This window comes from Microcaecilia unicolor, chromosome 5, assembly GCF_901765095.1.
Source record: "Microcaecilia unicolor chromosome 5, aMicUni1.1, whole genome shotgun sequence".
NCBI classification, from domain to species: Eukaryota; Metazoa; Chordata; class Amphibia; order Gymnophiona; family Siphonopidae; genus Microcaecilia; species Microcaecilia unicolor.
In genome coordinates this window covers 262941778-262965810 of record NC_044035.1, presented here as the reverse complement: position 1 = coordinate 262965810, position 24033 = coordinate 262941778, and the positions used below count along the sequence as shown (strand labels likewise).

Here is a 24033-nt window from a genome sequence, read left to right as displayed (position 1 = left end):
GTAGGTAGAGGAGAGAAAACGAGCGGCTGAACAAGAGCAGGCCAGCTGAGCGCAGGAGCACAAGTGGAGGAAGGGATAGATGAGGAAGAGGCAGAACACATAGGTGAGCGCGCGCGCGGGGCGGCGGGTCACTATTTTTTGGATTACCATTTGGGCATTAGTTGGTTTGGGAAATTTTACACCAGCTGGCAACCCTTCCCACAGCAAAGGAAGGGTCAGAGCGCTTTGCCCACAGTGGGCCGAGTTTTGTTACCCCATGGAGGTTAGATTGAGAACAGGAGATGGTATGAGGCTTTCTAGCCCCCCTGTATGGGTTGATGCCAGTAGGCGGAGATTGCGACCACACTGGTTCACCCAAAACAATAGCTAACTACTGAAAATAATAGCAAAAGATTATTAGAAGCTAGTAAAACAGGCCCGTTTCTGACACAAACGAAACGGGTGCTAGCAAGGTTGTCCTCGGAGTGTGTATGCGAGTGTGTGACAGAGAGTGAGACTGGGTGTGAGTGTGTCTGTGAGAAAGAGAGTGTGTTTGTGAGAATGAGTGTGTGCGCCATGGGCCCCCCCTCCCTCCGAGTTCCAGGGTAGTCCTCCTCCCTCCGAGTTCCAGGGTCGTCCTCCTTGCGAGTTTCAGGGTCACCCCCCCCTCCGAGTTCCAGGGTCGCCACCCCTCCCTCCGAGTTGCAGAGTTGGCCCCCTCTTCCCTCCCTCCGACTAGTTCCAGGTTCGCCCCTACCTCCGAGTTCCAGGGTAGTTCCGCCCCTTCCTCCTCCCTCCGAGTTTCATGTTCCCCCTCCCTCCCAGTTCTAGGATCGTCGTCCCTCCCTTCCTTTTTTTCCCTTCCAGTTCCAGCCGCACTCGCTCCTTTAAAAAAAAAAAAAATCATCTCGGACGAAAGCAGCATTAAAAGGCGTTCAGCCTCAGCCTTTCTCTCTGTTAGCTCTGGTCCCGCCCTCATTGCGGAAAGAGGTAATGAGGGCGGGACCAGATCTAACAGACAGAGAAGGGCCGAGCCTGCACGCCCTGTGGCGGCAAGCTGGGGGGGGGGGGGGTGTGTGGCATTGCGGCGAGGGCATCAGGGGGGGCCTCGTGTGTGACGTTGAGAAGATGGAGCCTTACAGCAGAGCGCACGAATGCCTCAGCCACGGAGATCAGCTTCAGAACATTGGAGGTGTGTTTTATTAGATAGGATAACGACTTTCTATGTGTGGTCCATCTGCAAAAAGTCAAAAGCTGTTCCAGTTGGATAGGCTGGGCCTTAAAAAATGAAGGGCAAAAGATTTTTTTTAAACTTAACAGCTTTTTAATTTATTTGAAAGCTTCCCATATGTAGATATAAACATCACGAAATCAAAACTGAATATCACTAAAATAGCTTAAAAAATTATTGTAGCTGGTGGAGAAACAGCACTAATAAAGGCTGTATTTTGTGCTCATTTTTCTACACTGTTTTATACAATACAGTAATACATGGCCAAATTTCAGTGAGGATATTCAATTTACTGATGGGTTCATCTTAACTGTTATAAACTGCCTTGGGAAACCTGGTGTTATAAAGATTGGAAGTAAAATTAAACCTTCCTTTCATTGGGGCACATGGAATCACGTTTTCACCTAATTTGTACAAATTGATTATTCTGTTTTGAGCATGTCTCAGGGAATAGTGGTTTTCATAAGTAAAAATAAAATCTTTTTTTTCATGCAGATCTCTCATTTGTTTAAACATAACTAAATGGACTATAAGCTCCTAACGAAAAGTAGGGTCCACACAACTTACACAAGAGAGCCAAGGTAAAATTATGTATCATACCTGATAATTTTCTTTCCCTTAATCATAGCCGATCAATCCATAGACTGGTGGGTTGTGTCCATCTACCAGCAGGTGGAGATAGAGAGCAATCTTTTGCCTCCCTATATGTGGTCATGTGCTGCCGGAAATTCCCCAGTATGTTGATATCAAAGCTCCATCCGCAGGACTCAGCACTTAGAGAATTACACCCACAAAGGGACACTCTGCCCAGCTCACCACCGCCGGGGCGGTGGGCGGGAAACCACACCCGCAGACGCGGGGGGAACTGGCTTATCCTGCTACCGCAACCGCGGGAGGAGCTGGCTTACCCTAACACCGCCGAAGTGGGAGGGATACAAAGCTACCCTACAGCCGCACGAAGCGGGAGGGAGCGCCGGCCTAATTTAGATATCAATCCAGCCACCGCCGAAACGGGGGGGAGAGGAAGCAGCAGCTCACTGTAACACAAAATCGTCTCAACTCGAAGAGACTTCAATTGGAAGAACTTGAACACGAAGTCCTCGTGAACAGGAAATGAAGACTGAACTTGAACCTGAAATATAACCAGAACACAAATAATATAGATATCTGGGAGGGGCTATGGATTGATCGGCTATGATTAAGGGAAAGAAAATTATCAGGTATGATACATAATTTTACCTTCCCTATCATCAAGCCGATCAGTCCATAGACTGGTGGGATGTACCGAAGCAGTACTCACCCAGGGCGGGACATGGAAATCCCTGAACGCAACACTGAAGCCCCAAAATGGGCCTCGGCCCGAGCCGCCACATCCAAGCGGTAATGTCGTGAGAAGGTATGAGCCGAACACCAAGTAGCCACTCTGCAAATCTCTTCCAAGGAGACAGATCTGGACTCCGCCATCGAGGCTGCTTATGCTCTAGTAGAGTGTGCCTTCAGCTGAATAGGCGGAATCTTCCCTGCCGCCACATAAGCTGCCGCGATCGTCTCCTTGACCCGACGTGCCACTGTAGGCTTAGATGTGTGCAGACCCTTACGAGGGCCTGTGAACAGCACGAACAGGTGATCCGCCTTCCGGAAATCATTGGTCACTTCCAAGTATCTGATGATGACCCGTCTAACATCCAGGTATTTGAGCACAGGGTACTCCTCTGGGTAATCCTCCCTACGAAAGGAGGGTGGGAAAAGCTGCTGATTCACATGGAATCGAGAAACAATCTTGGGCAGGAAGGAGGGCACTGGGCGAATCGATACTCCTGCCTCAGTGAATCGCAGGAACGGCTCTCTACACGAGAGAGCCTGGAGCTCAGAAACTCTTCTGGTTGATGTGATAGCCACCAGGAAGACCGCTTTCAGCGTTAGGTCCTTCAGCGATGCCCTTGGCAAGGGCTCGAAGGGCGGCTTCTGCAAGGTCCGTAGTACCAGATTGAGATTCCACGTAGGCACTATCGAGTGCAGAGGGGGGCGCAGGTGGTTAACTCCTTTGAGAAAGCATACCACATCTGGCTGTGAAGCCAGGGAAGCCCCCTTCAGGCGACTCCTGAAGCAAGCTAGAGCCGCCACCTGGACTTTCAGTGAACTGAGCGAAAGGCCTTTCACCAGTCCCTCTTGCAGGAACACCAACACTGAATAAATTGGAGCAGTGAAGGGCGATACAGAGCCTGCCTCGTACCACGACGCAAAGGTACGCCAAACCCTGGCGTAAGTGGTAGAAGTAGAGCGCTTTCTTGCTCTCAGCATAGTGGCAATGACATTCATGACTCCCGCAATGTGGGCCGCCGACAGCTGTTCCAGATTCGCTTCCGCCCACAGGCATAGCTTCATGGCCTCCTTGGCTAGAGGGGCGATCCTGGTACCTCCCTGGCGATTGACATAGGCCACAGCCGTGGCATTGTCCGACAGGACCCGTACAGGCCTCAGCACCAGTGCCGGGAGAAACTCTAGAAGCGCCAACCGAATGGCTCGGAGTTCCAGGAGGTTGATGGACCATTTCGTCTCTGCAGGAGACCAGAGCCCCTGCGCTGTCCGTCCCAGGCAGTGGGCTCCCCAGCTCATCAAGCAGGCGTCTGTCGTGACGACAACCCACTCCAGGGCCGTAAGAGGCATTCCTGCGGACAGCTTGCCTGGCCTCAGCCACCAGTCTAGCGCCTTTCGCACCGCTGGCTCCAAAGGAAGGTGTACGGTGTAGTCCTACGAGACTGGGGTCTACCGCCGCAGAAGAGAGTGCTGTAGTGGTCTCATATGAGCCCTGGCCCAGGGTACTACCTCCATTGTTGCCGTCATGGAGCCCAACAGCTGCACATAGCCCCAAGCCCGAAGAGTAGAGGAGGCTAGGAACTGGTCCACCTGGGTCCGAAGCTTGATGCTCCGGTTGTCCGGCAGGAACACTCTGCCCACTTGGGTGTTGAATCGAACTCTCAGATACTCCAGGGACTGAGTCGGGCGCAGCTGGCTTTTCTCTCAGTTGATGACCCATCCCAGGGAGCTCAGAAGAGCAATGACCCTGTCTGTAGCTCTCCCGCACTCCGCATAGGAAGGGGCTCGGATCAGCCAGTCGTCCAGATAGGGATGGACTTGCACTCCCTCCTTGTGGAGGTAGGCCGCGATGACCACCATTACTTTGGAGAAGGTCCGCGGAGCCGTAGCCAACCCGAATGGGAGGGCTCTGAACTGGAAGTGTCGGCCGAGCACTGCAAAGCGCAGAAGGCGCTGATGAGGCGGCCAGATGGGAATATGTAGGTAAGCTTCCTTGATGTCGGAGGCCAGGAATTCTCCCTTTTTCACCGCAGCTATTACGGAGTGGAGGGTCTCCATCCGGAAGTGCCGAACTTTGAAGGCCCGATTGACTCCCTTGAGGTTGAGAATAGGCCGAGCAGAGCCTTCTTTCTTTGGCACCACAAAGTAAATGGAGTAGCGCCCCTTGCCAAGCTGATCTACTGGCACCGGGACCACCGCGCCCAGGCGGATCAGGTTGTTCAAAGTCTGCTGCATGGCAGCTGCTTTGACCTGAGACTTGCAGGAAGAGTTTACAAACCCGTCTCTTAGGGGTCGGCAGAACTCTAGCTTGTAGCCGTCTCTGATGACTTCCAGAACCCTAGCGTCTGAGTTACCCTGGTCCACTCGCCCAGAAACGAGGACAACCTTCCTCCTATCGGCACTGGGCCATGGACCAGGTCCCCGTCATTGGGTACGCGACCCTGGGGGCGGCCGGAGGACAAACCTCCTGGACGGCGGTCCCTACGAAAGGAATGCTGCTTGGGGGAGAAGTTCCGTTTGAAGGAAGCAGAGGCAGAGGAGGCCGACTTGCCCGGGCGATACCGACGGGCTTCCTGGAATCGGCCCTTAGAGGAACCAGGACAGGCACTGCCGGCCCGAGTCCTGACCTTTGGCAACCTCTTGCCCTTGGACATGCCCAGCTCCGTCACGATCTTGTCCAGCTCGTCCCCAAAGAGCAGCTTGCCTTTAAAAGGCAGCTTGGCTAGGCGAGATTTAGAGGCATGGTCAGCAGATCAGTGCTTAAGCCAGAGCCACCGCCGCGCAGAGACTGTCTGAGCCATACCCTTGGCCGAGGCTCTCAAAACATCATACAGCAAGTCTGCCAAGTAGGCCAAACCCGACTCCAGGGTCGGCCATTCCGCCCTCCAGGAAGGGTCCGAGGGGGAAGCCCGCTGCAAAACAGTCAGACACACCCTAGCCACGTAGGAGCCGCAAACTGAGGCTTGCAAACTCAGAGCGGCCGCCTCAAAGGACGACTTTAAGGCCGCCTCCATTCTCCTGTCCTGGGCGTCCTTCAGGGCAGTGCCACCTTCCACCGGCAGCGCCGTTTTCTTAGTCACGGCAGTGATTAAGGAATCTACCGTGGGCCAGACAAAGGCTTCCCGTTCCCCCTCAGGTAAGGGGTACAGACGGGACATAGCCCTGGCTACTTTCAGGCTCGCCTCAGGGGCATCCCATTGCGCTGAAATTAAGGTCTGCATGGCTTCATGAACGTGGAAGGTTCTAGGCGGGCGCTTCGTTCCCAGCATAATGGCGGAACCAGTAGAGGCTGGGAAAGAGCCTTCCTCCGGAGAGGCAATCTTCAAAATGCTCATGGCCTGCACAAGCAGGTTGGGCAAATCCTCTGAGCGAAAAAGCCGCGCTGCAGAGGGGTTGTCCGCTCCATCCGAGCGAGGATCAGTCTCTTCCATAGATTCTGCTAAGGATCTCTGGGAGAACTCAGACACGCTGCCGTCATCCACATCAGAGGAGACCGAGTCCCCCGAGGGCGCTTAAGCATAGAGGCCTCCTCATCCCGATCAGAGAGGTGAGCAGGGGTAGTGTTCTGCATAAAAAAAGCCTGATGCAGCAGCAAAAAGAACTCAGGGGAGAAACCCCCCCAGTCTGTGCATTTCTGCAGCTGTGCCGCGGCCCTAGAGGCGCTCCCAGTAGCGGGGGAGAGGCGTGTTGCGCATCCAAAATGGCGTCTGGCGCGAAACTCCGAGAAGGAGCCGCGCGGGAAGAAGGGCGTTTTAATTTCGCCGACTTCTTACTGTCGCCCAATTCAAGGGCGACCAAGCTATTAACGTCTCCCATCTCGAGGGCGGCCCAAGAAGAAGCCGACCGAGCTGCGTGGCCGGTCACGACCGGGAGGGCGGCCAGCGGGGGATGGGCGCCTAAGGTGGGAAAGGCCGCCGCGCCGGAGGAAAAACCGGTGAACTCTCCTGGCTCCGAAAGGGCGCCCAAAAAGGGTGACTCTACCTTCGAGTCACCCGCTTCCCCGCTAGGCGTGCGAACGCGTTGCGGGGAGCGTCTTTTCGCACCCTTGCCATCCAAGGCCATAGCCACGTGGAGACCATTCGGGGAACCCCCTGCCCGCTAGTAAAAGGTAAAAATTACCTGCTTCTTGCTCCGAGCAGCGACGACTTGTTCCAGTGAGCAGCTGCAAATGGACGTCCTTTTTAAACGTTAAAAATTTTTTTTTTTTTTTTTTTTAACGGAGCCAGCGGGAGGGGGGAGAAAAGGAGGGACCTGGCACCACCAGGTTTGCACTTGCTCACGAAGAGCCCTCAACCCCAGGTACTCAACAAAACCTAAACAATTAGGCTTGGAGACCTAGCCAGAGCTGCTGCTATGTGACCACACACCTGCTGAGATAGAGAACATACTGGGGAATTTCCGGCAGCACATGACCACATATAGGGAGGCAAAAGATTGCTCTCTATCTCCACCTGCTGGTAGATGGACACAACCCACCAGTCTATGGATTGATCGGCTTGATGATAGGGAAAGCACAAATCAAGGGTGGAGTGGTAAAATAGTTCCAAAAGACGCAGGCAAACTTGAAGTAAGAGCTTCCAAACAGTTTATTTGCCAAAAAACGATAATGGTTCACAAAGTAGTAAAGAGGCAACCCAAGTCTCCCTACACGGACCATGTTTTGGTATAAACAACCTTCCTCAGGGGTTTTATATATATATATATATATATATATATATATATATATATATATATATATATATAACAAAAAAACAAGCATATCATGATGTGGGTTAATAAAGGTAAAAAGGGGGAAAATAGGATAGTGAGGGTGCACACAGGGAAAATAGGATAGTGAGGGTGCACGCAGGGAATGTGTAGATATAACCTGCTGAGATAATGGTAATGAAAAATCAGTGAAACACGCAGCAAAAACTGATGATGGTGTGAGGGTAAAAACAAAACAAGTATCCTGCTGTGTAACCAAAGCAAGTATACTGCATAATAGACAAAAGAGACTCCACTGTGTTGATCAGAAAAGAGAATACAAACAAGAATCCAATAAATGTAAACATCAAGAGAAAGGAGTGAGAATATGTGCTGAAAAAGTGTTATCTATTAATATGCATGGAAAACAAAACAGCAGATCAATTAAACAACCAAACAATTTATTAATGATTAGTAAATAAGGCCCATTTCTGACACAAATGAAACGGGCGCTAGCAAGGTTTTCCTCGGAGTGTGTATGTTTCAGAGAGAGAGAAAGTGTGTGTGAGAGAGAGTGAATGTGCGAGTGTCTGTGTGTGACAGAGTGAGTCTGGATGCAAGTGTGTGTGTCAGAATGAGAGTGTGTGCGAGTACGTATGTGAGATACAGTGAGTGAGAGAGAGCGTGTGTGTTTCACACAGATACACTGTGTGTGAGAGAGTATGTGTGCGATACACAGACTCTCTGTGAGACCAAGAGAGTGTGTGAGAGTGACTCTGTGACACAGAGAGTGAAAGTGATACAGTGTGAGAGATAGTGTGAGAGACTGTAAAAGTGAGAGAGAGAAAGACACTGACTGTGAGATAGAGAGTGTGTGTGTGACAACCCCTCCATCTGTGGTATGGGGACCCCTCCCCTGTGGTCAAAGGATCCCCTCGCCCCCTGTCAGGTCTCAGGACCCCCTCCTCCCTCTGTGTTCCCCTCACCTCCCTTGTGGTCTCAGGACCCCCTCCCCCCCTCTTCGTGGTTGGCAGTACCGTGCGAGTGTGTGTGAGAGAGAGAGTGAGACTGGGTCAAGTGTGTCTGTGAGAGAGAGTGTGTGTGATTGTCTGTCCCCTGCCCCCCTCCAGGCACCCAGCAATTCTCTGTCCCCTGCCCCTCCCCTGCAGCCACCCAGCGATTGTCGTCTCCCCTGCCCCCCCCCGCAGCCACCCAGCGATTGTCATCTGTCCCGATTAGGTCCGTCAAAGTGGCTGCATTAAGCCCTGGCCGTCTGTAGCCTGGCCGTCTCCATCCTTCGATTTCGTTCCCTCAGCCCTGCTTTCTGCTTACCCGCCCTCGACTTCATAACGTATTGACTTCTGTAGTAGCTTGTCCGTCTCCAGCCTTCGATTTCGTTCCCTCACCAGTCCTGCCTTCAGATTCCCTGCCCTCGACGCCATGATGTTTAATAACTTTATAATTGTGTTTGCATTTGGGTAATAACTGAGACAGTGCTATTATCAAATCATATTAGGAAGCTTGACATCGACTTGGTTAACTTCTGCTGAATATCAACCAGCTAATAGTTTTAAGGCTAGATTTTGTTTGCTGAACTCATGCTGAATCATTTACCCTCTACCAGATTTGTTCCTCCTTGGTTAAGTTTAAACAAGAAGCTAAGAAATGATTTACTCTGGTCTTACAACAAGGACAGCCCATCAAGCTATGCATCACCATTTAGAAAACATAAATGTAATTCAGCTCCATCTGTTCTTACCTCTGCTTTCCCTTAGCCATCATTATTCCCGGGACTTATCTATATACAAACACACAACCGGGAGACAAAGATTAACCCCTCCTCCTCCCCCTCCCAAAAAATTCCTTTTACGACCAAACAGACTTTAAGAAGAAATACATTGATATCACAGAACTGGAAGGTGTTGGCACATTTAAAGTGACTCTGGACTTCTGCATGAAGGGTAGCTCTGTCCTCATTATTGAATCTCTCTCTCGTAGCAGTAATAAACAATATGAAGTGCATTTTTATAATATATCACTGCATTCCAAAAAAGGAACAAGTTCCCACAAATCATCTTTCTCTTTTGATCTAGGCACATGAAAAAAATGTTTAAATGTTCCCAGTTTTCAACCTAATTCATGTTTAACGTGGGATATAAATGTCATAAATGAATAGGGACAATGAGATTGAAGGGGGCAGACTCAAGAAAAATGTCAGGAAGTATTTTTTCACGGAGAGAGTGGTGGATGCTTGGAGTTCCCTCCTGTGAGAGGTGGTGGAGATGAAAATGGTAACGGAATTCCAAAATGCGTGGGATAAACATAAAGGAATCCTGTTCAGAAGGAATGGATCCTCAGAAGCTTAGCGGAGATTGGGTGGCAGAGCCGGTAGTGGGGGGCGGGGCTGGTGGTTGGGAGGTGGGGCTAGTGCTGGGCAGACTTCTATGGTCTGTGCTGTGAAAATGGCAGATACTAATCTAGGTCAGGTATACACAAAAAGTAGCACATATGAGTTATCTTGTTGGGCAGACTGGATGGACCATGCAGGTCTTTCTCTGCCGTCATCTACTATGTTACTATGTAACAGATAGAAACCCTGAATGTTGAGCACCTAATTCTCGGACCGGCCCAGAATGTGACTGATGGGTTGTGTACGCCTTCCAGCAGGTGGAGACTGAGAAAAAAACTGTAACTCTAGCTAGCCAATAAGAGCCCTTGCCAGCTAGAGAAAGACCCAGTAATCTCAGTCTTCAGAAGGTGGAAGGTTGTGAGCCCTTTAGTCTCAGTTCTTTATTGCTTTATTCTGTAATTCGTTAATGTGTTTTTGTCTTCAGTGCCCTTTAAAAAAAAACCTGCTGTAGAGGCTGAGGGCCATGGGGGCTTCTTTTTGCCTCAGGGGTGCTACACTTGGAAGGCCGCGTCCCTCCCCCCTTTTCCTCCCCCATATCTCTTGCTTGCTAGCTATTTTGAATAGATTTTAAAAAGATTTTATTGCTGGCATTTTACCTGTACAGCTAAAAGAGACCTCAAGCTCCTCAAGGTGCTTTGGAGGTGGGGAGAGGCAGCCACTTAGTAGGAGAAGTAAATATTTTGGACCCCCGATCTACTAGTTTGGCAGAGCCGTTTTGGGTCTGTTGCTTTAAGGAGCTGAGCAGTGTAGCTCCTTCGCGGTTTGTTTTTCTTGATCAGCTGTTCTTGATCAGATCTGTGGTTGCTAGAGCCCCCCCAAATATTGAAAAAAATTCCTTGACTGCTTCCATGGGGAGGTAATTTTCCATAGGGTATAGCACCCCCAATAATTTTGAAAAGTTGGCTCCTATGTCCCAAACCCTCCTCACTGCACCCTGATCCTTTTTTTTTTTTTTTCTGTAAAGGACCCTGTTATCTCTGTCCGCTGGTGTTTGGCATTATAATATTGGTTTTAATTTTATCCTTGCCTCCACTGTTAGAGCCAATATGGTATGTAATAACTGAGCCTCCTAGGGAGGTCACGTGATGGTTTGAGGGAGGAAGTCGTGTCTTCCATCTCTCTGGGACTCTCCCTCCCCCATCGCGATAAAAATGACGGATAAACGCCGCTGCACCTTTCCATAACCGGCACCCCTTGTGTGAGAAGGTCCATGGACCACTTTGTCACCCGCGAAATGAGACCGATGCCGAGCAGAATGGCGCAAAAAGGCGCTGAGAAGAAACGCGGACTCGACGAAAACAAGATGGCGTCGGATCCGACAGCAAGCCCACCACCACAGTTTCACCCGTTGCAGTTGCTCACTGAGGCGGTGAAGACAGCGCTTGAGCCTCAATTCACAAAGTTGTCCGACCAGCTGGCGGGAGTAGAGTCCCGCTTAGATGAAACGACCCGCAGGACTGGAAAGCTGGAGGTCCAGGTAGCTGAGCTGGAAGACGCAGGGGCTGCCAAGGATACGATAATTCAAGACTTACGGAAAGAACTGCTGAGGCAAACACAACACCTAGATGATATGGAGAACCGATCGAGACGCTCGAACTTGCGATTGATTGGCATCCCCGAATCAGTCCCGGACCGGTCCCTGGCGACACAGTTGGAGCGCTGGCTGAAAACGGAGTTTGCGCTCTCGGACAGCTTTGGGCCTCTGTGCCTGGAGAGGGCACATCGGCTGGGACGGAAGGCCGCTGCTGGGAACAGACCCCAGGCAGTTATAATCAAGGTGCACAACTTCCTCCATAAGGAGGAAATCCTGAGGGGAGCCAGAGCGAAGTGGGATACCCTGGCCTATGACGGTGCAACAGTGAAGATGTTTCAGGATTATTCCGCCGCTTTGCAGGAGCGCAGGAAGGCCTTTGCCCCTATGTGCCGCCAGCTAGCCCAGAAAAATCAAAGATTTATGCTCCTATACCCAGCCCAACTGAAAGTACTGCAGGAGGGAGGCTGGCAGACATTCCGGACCCCAGAAGAAGCACAACTCTTGCTAAAAACTGAACCACCCCTGGGAGCGGACCAGAATAGCTGAGAGAGACATTCACCATGTGGAGTCATGGAACCTGGCTGGTGAAAACGCCTATACAGGTTTGGCGAGGCATAAGGCTACCTTCCCATAGGGAGGGTAGCTACATGAGAATGTAAGGTTTATTAAGAGCATTGAGTTGTTTGAAAGGTTGAATTGCCTGTGGGGGAGGGGTTGGTTGCGGTGGAGTAAGTTTATGGTAGCTGGTATGAATGGACACCATCATAAGGGTGGATAGTTTGGGGGCAGAAGCGGTCTAAGCAAAGGGAACAGATGGGAGATAGCCCTGGAGCAGGAAGGTTCAGCTCCTACATAACGGGGGGGGGGGGGGGGGGAACCCAAAATCATGAGGCCTCTATGCTCCCATTCTATGGGAGTTATGTGGGATCAAATGAAGGGCAGGAGGGAAGGGGTGAAGAAAGGGGGGATGGGGAAGGGAGGAAGTAGAGGAGAGGGGAGGGGAGGGAGGCAGTTAGTAGACAACAACATTCCGCGCCCATATGCACACACAGACCATTAAGGGGACGGGCGAGGCTGGGCGCCCGTGTCCCATACATCCAAAATGAAAGTAACAGAGTACTTACTCAGAGCGTTAGACAACTATGGCCAGGGTGACTCGCATTATTTCTTGGAACGTGGGAGGCATAGCAACGCCAGTGAAAAGATCAAAAATATTACAGGCGCTGCAGAGGCACAGAGCGGATGTGGCCTGCCTCCAGGAGACTCGTCTCTCGGAGGAAGAACACTGTAAGCTGAAGCGGTCGTGGGTGGGGGAGGTATTTGCAGCCTCGGCTGAAGGCAGAGCACGGGGAGTAGCTATCTTAGTCAGGAAAGGCATAGCGGCAAAGGCAGAATTAATTACGGCAGACCCCCAGGGAAGATATGTCCTGGTCCACTTGTGGCTACAGGGCAGGGAACTCCTGGTGGTCTCCCTATACGGCCCCAATACTTACACACCAACCTTTTTTCAGTCGATAATAAAGCAGTGTGCCCCATATCCGTCGCTGAAACTTCTGGTCTGTGGAGATTTTAATTTAATAGCAGACCCGGGGATAGACATCACAAATCCAAGGGGCGCACCACAGGGAGGAAGCAGAAAAAGGGCCCTCAAGACGTTCATGCGCACCCTGAACCTGGTGGATGCTTGGAGAGCCCTACACCCTGAAACAAAAGATTATACCCATTTGTCTAGGGCCCATGGCACCAGCTCCAGGATTGATTACATATTGCTGGATAGTCGGGCATTCTCCTGGGTACATAGCACAGGAATAGGCCCTACAGAGATATCGGACCATGCGATGGTATGGCTGGATTTAGAAGCCCCAGGATACTACCAGCATACAGGGGGATGGAGATATCCGGGATATTTGTATAGGAACAAAGAATTCACACATTACCTAAATACTAAATGGGAGGAGTACGAAAGATTTAATAAGCAGCATGCAGTAGACCCAAAGCTTTATTGGATGGCCTCCAAGGCAGTTATGAGAGGAGACATAATAGCCTTTGTTCAAGCATGCAAGAAAAAGCAGGCCAGGGCGATCTTGCAGTTGGAGGCTCAGCTCCAGAAGAGCAAAAGAAAGTACATAAAGGCCCCGACTGCGGCAAATAAAGAACAGTACTTAGTTGCCCAGGTGACGCTTAATACTCTCATCCATAACCAAACCACGAGATCTCTATTGTATTATAAGTGTAGATTGCAGCGGTTTGGTAATAAAGCTGGAACTATGCTAGCAAGATTGATCAAAACAGGGGGCCCGGGACGGGTGATCACATCAATACGGGATCCTAGAGGGACGGCAAAGCATAAAAGTGAGGACATTGGGCAGATCTTTCATGATTATTTTAGTACGCTTTATGGAGGACTACGGAGAAGGAACACAGAACCATTAGCAGGCTATTTAGAGCGGGTAGGCCTCCCCAGGCTCCAGGCACAGCACATAGACATGCTAAATAGGCCCATTACTGGAAAGGAAATGCAGGACACCATTAAAGCACTGGCTTTGAGTTCAGCTCCAGGGCCAGATGGCTTTATGGGAGAATATTACAAAACTCTTCCAAAACCAGGGCTGGAGGCGTTGGGGAAATACCTGGAACAAGCGATTGAAGATAGTGAATTTCCACAATATGCGAATGAAGCCCTGATCACTTTGATACCCAAGCCCGGGAAAGATGGGGCACTCCCAGGGTCCTATAGGCCCATTTCCTTAATCAATGTCGATGTAAAAATCTTAGCTAGAATACTTGCTACTTGTCTGGGGCAATTGCTCCCGGACCTTATAGGCGAAGAACAAGTGGGATTTGTAAGGAACAGGCAAGCAGGGAGCAACGTCAGACGTCTCCTACTGGCGATGGCAAAGTGTCAGCATGAACAGGAGTCAGCACTGATTCTTAGCTTGGACGCCGAACAGGCGTTTGACAAGTTGGACTGGGGATACTTGTTTGGGCTATTAACTTTTATGGGAGTACAGGGGTGGTTTGGAGACGCGTTACAGGCACTGTATAATAAACCCCGAGCAGCAGTACTGGTGAACGGAGTGAAGGGGAAATCATTTGAGCTTGGGCAGGGAACTAGGCAGGGGTGTCCTCTCTCGCTCCTCCTCTTTATATTGGCAATGGAACCTTTGCTCCGTGAGTTGCAGATGGATGGGGAAGTGAGGGGGGTACCGTTGGAGGGCGGCATAGTTAAAACCCTGGCATTTGCCGATGACCTCCTTGTGATCACCCAGCAACCGGAACACTCAATAAGCAGGATTTTACGGGTGATAGAGGATTTCGGGACCCTCTCAGGATACACATTGAACATTCGGAAGTCTAGGGCTTTGGAGGTGTTGCAGGGAGATACTATCAGGCAAAGGGTGACACTGCATATGGAGTAGGAGAAGGAGGCCATAAAGTACCTAGGAGTTACAATTCCCCGAGAGCTCCCACAAATGTATGAGTGGAATGTGAGAAAGCTGTTGAATGACACGAAGTTGAGCTTGCAAATGTGGCAAGGATTCCCTATTTCACTTCTGGGTAGGATAGCTCTTTACAACATGGTGATAGTGCCCAGGTGGTTGTATGTGTTCCAGACCTTGCCCTTATACCTGTCTAAGCTGGATGAAAAGAGACTTAACAAAATTCTACAAGTCTACCTGTGGGCGAGGAAAAAACCAAGAACAGCACTGTCAGCTCTATACCTGCCGGTGGAGTTCGGAAGCTTGGGATTGTTGAACTTACGCTATTTAACAATTGCTAGTGGACTGAGACACGTGAATGATTGGCTTAGAGGTACACAATACTTTACCCCAACCTCCCTGGAATTGTCGGAGGTGAAGCGGAGACATATTGGCTACCTGCTGCATAGGAAAAGCAAGGGCGAGCCTTGTTTGCTGGTAGAGGCGCAACTGTTGCCGGCGGCACAAGCGGTGTGGCGTTGGCTCTGCCGGCACCACGGGTTCCTGGCTCGCACGACCCCTTATCTCCCAATCTGGGGTAATTTGGAATTCCCGCCGGGACAGAGCCATGAGGCCTTTAAGCGCTGGAGGACTAATGGACTGGAGTACCTCTTACAGGCGATAGATGAACATGGAAAAGTCAAGCCCTGGAAAGATCTTAGGGACCAGTTTTCCATGAACCCATCAGATTGGTTCCACTACTATCAATTAAAACATTATATTGCCAGCCTTCCACAAGAAGCACTGACAGAGGATGTGCAGGAAGAGCTGGGGTCGGCTCTCTTGCTGGGCGCACAGCAGAAAGTCCCGCTAACGTACTACCACAGACATCTAAAGGACATGGCAAAAGAGCTAGATTTTGAGACATTGTCAAACAGGTGGAGTACGGAGCTTGAAGCCGAAATTACGGCAACCATGGTACGGGAACACCTCTTAGGGTATCGCAAGAATACAGATCAAGCGCACTACTGGGAGCTCCAATTTAAATTCACAATGAGAGCATATATTCCCCCAAGAAGGGCGTTCCACATGGGCCTGTCGCCAGATGGGGCATGCCCCAAATGTAGAGCGGAGGGTGCAACTTTGGACCATATGTTTTGGAGCTGCCCACGAGTGAAGGTCTTCTGGAGAATGCTGGCGCAACAGACTGCTGTCGCCTGGGCGATACGTTGGCAAGTTGAGCCTAAACTTCTGTTTGGATACCCCCGGCTGATGGGAAATTTGCCAAGGGGATGCTGGGCATTTGTTTCCAGAGCCATAATGGTGGCAAAGAGGACAATACTATTGGCATGGCTGTCTATGGAGGGTCCTACACTCCATCAGTGGAGAGGACAGATGATCCACCTGTTGCGCACTGAGAGAACAAGACTGGGAACTCGAAGGCCGCAGATCATAAAATCTTTCTGGCATTGCTGGACTCCTTTCTGGCTGACTTTGACACCCCAAGCCAGAGGACAGATAATGAACATGTGATAGGGGAGTGGAAACTAAGTAGACACAGCATGTGGGATGTGGACAATATGATGGGGGGTAAGGGGCAGGGGAGGGAGGGAGGAGAAAATTGGAAAAAAGATGTTGGAGAGCAAGCACTAATGCAGACCAGGGTGTACAGCAGAGAACATTGGGAGCTAATAGCTATTAGCTAGACAATGTAATACAATGACACAGATGCTACAATGTTATAGGTTAACTAGGTAAACTGTTCATACCCTAATGGAAATGTTGCTTTGAGGTTTTCCAATAATAAAAATTATTGAACCATAATTGAGCCTCCTAGATTGTTCAAAGTAGCCACAGAGACTTGGAAGCGTATTTTCAAAGCACTTAGGGCAAGATGCACTAAACTAAACGAGCCTTTAACGAACAAGTTTTTAACCCTGGCATGTATTTAAAGCCCAATTTCCGACGACAGTAGCAGCAAACGAAAACGGAATGCAGATGAGTAAATTGTGGAGAAACCCTACTGAAATGAGATGCATCAAAGTTTACCGCTTGCCCTAACGCTGGAAAACTCCGGGAAAGCTAACGAGAGGTCTGTACCTCTCGTTAGGGCTGCCCGGCTTAAAAAAGTAAACTGTTAAACAAATCGCGGGGGGGGGGGGGGGGGGGGGGGGGACAAAAATGCTCGTCAGGAGCGTCCTTTATGGCCCCCCTCCCTTCCTCCTCAGCTCCGCCGCCCCCCCTCCGTCTTACCGGGCCCTCACAGCCCTCACAGCGCCTCTCACCCCCTGAGGTCGTCGCCGCTGCTCCCCCCTTCCACCAGGCCTCCCTCCGTCTTATTGGGCCCTCACCTCTGTGTGAAGGCGCTGCACAGCACCGGGAAGAACAGCTGATCGTATCGCATCTTCGGACGTCCCTCAGTTCCTCCTGGGCCCGCCCTCGTCTGACGTAAGTAACCTAAGTCAGACGAGGGCGGGCCCAGGAGAAACGGAGGGACGTCCGAAGATGCGATGAGCTGTTCTTCCCCGTGCTGTGCAGCACCTTCACACAGAGGTGAGGGCCCAGTAAGACGGAGGGAGGCCTGGTGGAAGGGGGGAGCAGCGGCGACGACCTCAGGGGGTCGGCGAGGAAGGGAGGGGGGCCGGGGCTGCCTAAAGTTTTGATTTTTTAATGCACTGGGGAGCGGGGAGCAGCGGTGACCTCAGTGGGGGGCAAGGCCATCCATAAAGGACGTGTGTTTTTTTTGGGGGGGGGGGGGGGTTTGGACGTTTGTCGCATGTACAGAGCAGCCAGCATAACGTTTGGCTGCTCTGCGCATGCTTTATGGGCCGATTACCGATGGTTTTAACAAAGGGTTAGTGAATGCAAATGAGCTGCAATGAGCAGCTAATTTACATTCCCTTTCCTTCGTGCATAGCCGTTCCGTACCGATTCGTTATGGAATTCGGTACGGAACGGCTCTAACGAGGACTTTTGTGCATCTTGCCCTTAGACTTACAAAGTTATGTAGTAACCTATAGCACCTTTTAAGTATAAGTGCTTTGAAAATGAACCCCATGCTGTCATGCTCAATGGTGGTGTTAATGTTGCTGCCACAAGTCCAGTTCTTTAATCTGAATGCTGTACCAACCAGTAATCATAATATGTGCTTGGTATCTTTATTTGTGACTATATGTTAAGGTGCTTTCTGTTTTGTTCATTCATTATTTTATTTGATTTTAGAAGTAGTGGTAGCATTTGGAAAATCTGGAAGCTTTTATTTAAGATGAGTTTCCTGCTGCCCAAGTTAACCAGCAAAAGGGATGTAGACCAAATGATAAAAAGCACAGCAGAGAAAGTTTTGGTTCTTCGATTTGGAAGAGATGAAGATTCTGTTTGTCTACAGCTCGATGATATAGTGAGTGGGTTGTATTTTTTGAGCCTATCCTCATTTTCAAGGTCTTTCGTCATCCTTCCCGATTTTCACACCCAAGCAGGCATGAATAACATCTTAAACTTTTGCTTGTAAATGGTTATAAAAGCACATAACCATTGTACCAATTAAAAGCATTTTAAAGTGTCGTACATTTTTTAAAATTTGGAAACATACTTCTGCAGATTTGTAATAAGCATGGTTAATACAGTGATTTATGCATGGATAATTTTTCTGTATATTTGTTGGGGAGATGCATTTAATCATTTTTGGTTATGTTTGGTGTGATGGGGTGTGCGTGTTAATTTAATAAATAAAGGGATGGCGGTGTAAGCTACAAATTTTAAAACCCTCTTTACCATTTACTGTGTGACCTTAAGCAAGCCACTTGGCCTGTGATTTATTAAGGCTTTTTCCTTCCACCAGTGTTGTGGGGGGGGGGGGGGGACTGTAATTAATCAGGCCCTGTTTTCCCTTTGCTTTTAAGTCTCTTGAAGCAGGGACACTTAATTGTGTACCTTTGTACTAGGGCTGTACCAAATATTTGATTTGGCCCCAATATTATTCATATTTGGCTGAATAGTGATTTAAATTCAAATACAAATAATCCATGGATCTACTGTGCTAAATCCTATTGAATTAAACACTTTATCTCTGATTTCATGTTGCTTCTTTTATTTTAAAGCTCAATACTTATTATTCGTATTTTTCTGAATAGTAAAATATACTATTTGGTACAGCACCTTATACATTGATGACAAGTAACTATAATTATTCATGTTGTATAAGAAACATACTTTCATTGATAACTAATCATCTTACTATGTACTTCATCCCTATTTGCAAAGCTTGCAAAGACTTCGCATGACCTCAGTAAAATGGCAGCCATTTATCTGGTTGATGTGGACAAGATGCCAGTATACACCCAGTACTTTGACATAAGTTATATTCCATCCACTGTCTTTTTCTTCAATGGACAGCACATGAAGGTGGATTATGGGTAAGATGTCTAGAAATGTTAAGTAGTAGTTATCCATTTGCTTCCTCATATATATGCTGCATATAAGTAGTATTTTAATTTATTGATGGGCTATTGCAGTAAGCTTGTGTGGATGCTAGAAATCTTGCACATCATTGCTTGAATTTTGCAATAGTTTTATTTTTTCTTCTAATTTATCCATGTTCTTAGTGGAGTGTAAAAGGCCAAACTCCACAATGTCTGGTTTTTGGAAGAAAATAATGAACATTAGACTTCCTAGTTGGGGGGGGGGGGGGTGGATGGAGTCAAGGCCTCTCTATGTTTAAGTAATGAGCAATTCTCAAACTTGTCCTGGGGATCCATAACCAGTCAAGTTTTCAGGATCTCTACAATGAATATTTGTGAGTGAGATTTGAATACACTGTCTCAATTTCTCTTCTGTATATTTGTTGTGAATATGTTGAAAACTTGACTGGCTACAGATCACACAGGACAGGTTTGAGAATTACTGCAGAATGCATACAAACCTGCTAATGCCTTTTTTTTTTTTCATTGAATTATGCTAACGAGAACATTTTTATTCTTAATGTTCTCTAGGTCTCCAGATCATACAAAGTTTGTGGGGAGTTTCAAAACAAAACAAGATTTTATCGATTTAATTGAAGTGATTTATCGTGGAGCAATGCGTGGAAAGCTTATTGTGCAAAGTCCTATCAACCCCACTAACATTCCAAAGTATGATCTTCTCTATCAAGGAATTTAACAACCATGATGATGTTGGACTTGTACAGTAAGCTGAATTCTTCCAGCGCTGAGATGGACTACTCATTGTACCTGCAACCATTTGCTTAAAAGGTCAAGCTTAAGCTGTTGGATTACTTGGCAAAAGGCTTGAACTGTCACTTTTAGAGAGTTGGCCTTTTTTTTTTTTGTTTGTTTCTTGTTTGCAAAGTGAAAATGAGGACAACTTTGGACTGGGGTATTAAGATTCCTTGACATAGTATGGTTGCAAACAATTGAATTTGGTGCCTTAAACCATTTGGCAAGTGGACTGCAGGAAACACCATGTGCTTGTCTTTAAATTTAAATTATTCAGGTACTCATTTTCAAAGCTACATAGTAACCTATGTAATTTTCTAAGTCTATGTGCTTCAAAAATGAGACTCTCAATGTGTTAAGTGTGGGAATATAATAAATATATATTTGATATTTTATTTCAAAGTAAATTGATTGTAGTACATTTATCTGTGTTTGACATAAAATTGCTGGTATTTTACAACCATTATGCAGTGATCAAGCAGCATTAAAAAAAAGGAAGTCACACCCACCCTGCTGCGCTGCATCTTGGCTGCCATTCTTTACTGCTCTCTCTCTCTTAGCTACAGAATTTCCAATAGTGCAAAACATGACATCTGCTTATTTTTAATTTGTAATAGCTATATGGAGGCTCCATGGAGAAGTTACAGTAGCAAGAAATCTCAATCTATGATATAGTGACACACCAAAGTACCTGCGTTATGTCAGGTGGTATATGCCACTATAAGATGAAAAGCATATACTTTGTAATTCTATAATGTAGACATTCACACTGCCCTTTTCAGTCATAAAAAACACTATTATAGAAAACATAGCTTCAGACTCGTGCTTATAAACATCAGTCCCAAGCTACAGTCTTATTCTTGAGAATACCATAGAAAAGTAAAAAAAAAAAAATGCTTTGAGGCACTATGCCAGTTGACACATTATTTTAAGAAAGGTAAACGGATGCATTTCCAAATGTTCTCATTCATTCGATAGGGTTTTTATTTCGGACAGAACTCCTAGTCACCATTCTTGTCCTTGAGTTTACTGCATTTGTTTTGGGTTCTGAGGACCTACTAAGAAATCTGAAGATTGGCTGGAGGCTACAGAAAGGTGCCAGTTCATGGTTTTCAGTGCCAGCAGAGACTCTGGGACAATCTAGCCTCAAGACAGAGCCTGTGGGCCTATCTAATGCTTTAGAAGAGAGGACCCAGCTCTTGCAGTGCTTCCGAATCCAATCCTGTACCTCTGCATTATCCCCAACTTGATGCTGAGTGTTGTGTTTGGAGTCTATGAATGCAACAGCAAACACTTTGCTCATCACTTCCTTCCTCCGCATTAGCAGATCAACAAAGGTCAAGCCACCATAGCCATGAGTGATGAAAGCTACTTTCTTAGCTAAACTTTTACTGATAAAGTGGTCCCATACATAAATAGTGTGTTCTTCAGCAGTACTACAGCATCTTTTAGGGATCAACTGCTTATTGCACATTGCAGTATCCTGATCATTTTCAGTGGATAATGATGACTCTTTCTTTATGAGGGTCATTTCAGGCTCTTCTACTTTCATTTCAAGAAAGTTGTCATTAGGGTTTAATACAATGATACCACCATATTCTTTCTTGGCTATTTTGATAAATGGTATTTGAGTTCCTTGATCCAGACCGTGATGGATGATAGTTTTTTGCCCCCACTGACCAGCCCGAACAACCCCATAGTCTTGCAAAAGAATAATGAGGCTTAAGGGATTGGTTAAAGCTTCTTTACTCATAAAGAAGCAGCTCTGGGGTTCATTGCTCTGAGCATCCAATGGGATATGCACTTTCTGCAGCTCACATTCCTTCTCCAGCAGTTCATACACATACTGTGTAATCATGTGTCCCAGCACCTGATAGCGCTTGTGGTTTCTTTCAGGTTCATTTTTGTAATAGTTAAAAACAAAGGGCTCATTGGTATCCATGTGCCTTAATTCTCCCTCTTTATTAAAATAGTATTTAAATTCTTCCAGACACTTTGCACCTCCAGGAGATTTTCCACAGCTCACCAACTGCTCCATTGGCAACTGCAAGTAGAAAAAACAAAACAACCCAAACTGAATGTGCCCTTTTACACACACGACTCCTGCAGAAATATCTATATCGTGTTGTTTAATCATTGTATAAAATAACTGACAGTTACTCTACATCTTATCCCCTTACTATTTATAGTCTGTATCCAAGATCCTTGGTATATGACTTGCTAAAAGTCACATACCAAGGGACATTTTTGTACAGAAACTCCTCTCATTTTGTATCTATGAAAATAAATGCTAGTGCAAAGGGCCCTGAGTGATGGAGGGGCACTTAACCAGGATCACCAGGTTCACACCAATATTTACCTACTAAAACAGTACCACAACCTCACTAAAACAAAATCATCATTGTAGTCTCAGGCTTCCACAGCTGGCATCATGATTGTGGCTGATTGAGTTTTGTAGCATCTGAGTAAGTGGAACTGACTTTCAGCCGTCACGCTGTGGCTTTCTTCACACCCTGAAGAAAGCCACAGCATGATGGCCGAAACAGTGCCAATAAGATGTGGCAAGACCCAGACTCTATTAGATTGTAAGCTCTTTGAGCAGGGACTGTCTTTCTTCTATGTTTGTGCAGCGCTGCGTACGCCTTGTAGCGCTATAGAAATGCTAAATAGTAGTAGTACAACTGCAACAATTATACTCTCGCTCTAATTTTGATGCCTCCGTGGTGTATTGTATTTGATCATTGGTAATGCCTTCTGAGGGTAATTTTCAAACAGGTCTGGTTGCATTAAAATAGTTTGACTAGATGGGCACTTTGAAAGTATCTGTGATACAAAGTACCCATAGTAAAGCGTATATATTCCTTTCCCACCCCTCACCCTGTGTACTTTAACCACATTGAGGGGAAAATTTTCAATCTCTTTGGTCTCTCTCAAAATTGTCCCCTTAAATACTAGGTTTACAGTAAGAATGCATCACAGTGAATGTGACTGCAAGGGCAAAGTTAATTATGCAGTGCTCTTGATATATGTAGCTGCATGAAGAACATAGTAACAAAATGGCAGATGCAGGTAAAGTTGTGTGAAACTTAGAAAGACAATTTTCATTTCCTCCTGCACACTTATCACCATTTTGTGCCTTCAAATTAAAAAAAAAAAAAAAAAAAAAAAAGTACATGTCCTGTGTAAAACTTTAGAATTGTACTTTGTTTAATCAAAGAACATTATACTAAAAGTATATTAAATTTAACAACTTCAAATAGTTTGAATTTTATGAACTGATATTTCCCTTAACCCAATCCACTTTCTACTACCCATATCTGGGTATTGGCTTGTGCTAATTCAAAGGGAGGCAAATGTGTGAAACTTTCTCAAATTCCACAAAGAACTTTTTTTCTCCCCAAGTTACAGACTCCTCAACTATCCCCTCCGAAAATATATAATTTCACCCTTTGGTTGCTAAAAGTTGTATTGTAAATATATTTTTAACATTTGGGTTAGTGCAAGTAAGATTAATACCTGAAATTGACTACAGCGTCCTTTTAGTAGGGTGCTCTACCACAGTGTTTCCCAAGTCCAGACCTGGAGTACCCCTTGCCAGTCAGGTTTTCAGGATATCCACAAGCATACACTGCCTCTATTATATGCAAACTTCTTCCATGCATATTCATTGTGGACAGCCTGAAAATCTGACTGGCAAGGGTTACTCCAGGGCTGGACTTGAAAACACTGGTCACTAACTGATTTAGTTTGTGCTAATGATTAGCGTACGTTAAATGCCATGCAGCCCATAGGAATATAATGGGCTGCATGGCATTTAGCGTGTGCTAATTGTTAGTGCACCTTAGTAAAAGGACCCTGTATTAGCTGTATAAGCCTGGCAAAAACCATAAAACTGAAGCCTGTGGTGGTGGAGATGACTCAAAATAACAATGAACTAAGAGCTGCAGGTCTTACCCTCAGAGGCTTGACACTCACCTGTTTGCATTTGCTGGATGTGAAGGTGTTCTTTCTCCTTTGTTGATAGTTTGAAGGTAAAGTACCTAAAACATAAGCATAGAGTGTGGATTTTTCCTTCAGAGGATAGTACCCATGGTCTGATAGCCAGCATGGAGTGTCTGAGAACACTAAAAAAAAGATTGGTGAACTTCCTAGTGTAGCAAGTCCAGCTGTGAGTGCCAGATCAGCTGTGGATGCTACAGAATAAACACAAAACTCAATGGGGTTTGAAGTGCCCAGTCCCTTGCCCC

The 24033-nt window shown here is 47.2% G+C and overlaps 2 protein-coding genes across 6 annotated transcripts in view; one reads left to right on the top strand and one right to left on the bottom strand.

The window, feature by feature from the left end:
* On the top strand, positions 1 to 20578 carry TXNL4B (thioredoxin like 4B). Of its 2 annotated transcripts, XM_030204147.1 has the most exons (4): positions 1 to 103; positions 17799 to 17973; positions 18837 to 18988; positions 19565 to 20578. In XM_030204147.1, exons 2-4 carry the CDS (start codon positions 17842 to 17844, stop codon positions 19728 to 19730), a joined length of 450 nt encoding a protein of 149 aa, XP_030060007.1. In that variant the 5' UTR covers positions 1 to 103; positions 17799 to 17841; the 3' UTR covers positions 19731 to 20578. The 2 variants fall into 2 exon arrangements, with proteins under 2 accessions (XP_030060007.1, XP_030060008.1); XM_030204148.1 differs by lacking the exon at positions 17799 to 17973.
* LOC115470695 (putative protein FAM172B) overlaps positions 19887 to 24033 on the bottom strand; it is an 18492-nt gene continuing 14345 nt past the window's right edge. For 2 of the 4 annotated variants that reach the window (XM_030204145.1, XM_030204143.1), the window contains exons 2-3: positions 23762 to 23826; positions 19887 to 21830 (exon numbers count right to left, since the gene is read on the bottom strand). In XM_030204145.1, coding sequence (XP_030060005.1) covers positions 20754 to 21824 — 1071 coding nt within the window. In that variant the 5' untranslated portion in view covers positions 21825 to 21830; positions 23762 to 23826 and the 3' untranslated portion in view covers positions 19887 to 20753. Of the gene's footprint in view, positions 22360 to 22465; positions 22998 to 23761; positions 23827 to 24033 lie in introns of those variants that run through there. The other 2 variants (XM_030204144.1, XM_030204146.1) reach the window with 2 other exon arrangements.

What these genes read in the sequence shown, in the direction of transcription:
- TXNL4B (XM_030204147.1), top strand. Translation starts at nt 17,842, where the DNA reads ATGAGTTTCCTGCTGCCCAAGTTAACCAGCAAAAGGGATGTAGACCAA. An exon ending in GTCTACAGCTCGATGATATA is followed by an intron (nt 17,974 to 18,836) that starts GTGAGTGGGTTG and finishes CTATTTGCAAAG; the next exon opens with CTTGCAAAGACTTCGCATGA. An exon ending in CACATGAAGGTGGATTATGG is followed by an intron (nt 18,989 to 19,564) that starts GTAAGATGTCTA and finishes AATGTTCTCTAG; the next exon opens with GTCTCCAGATCATACAAAGT.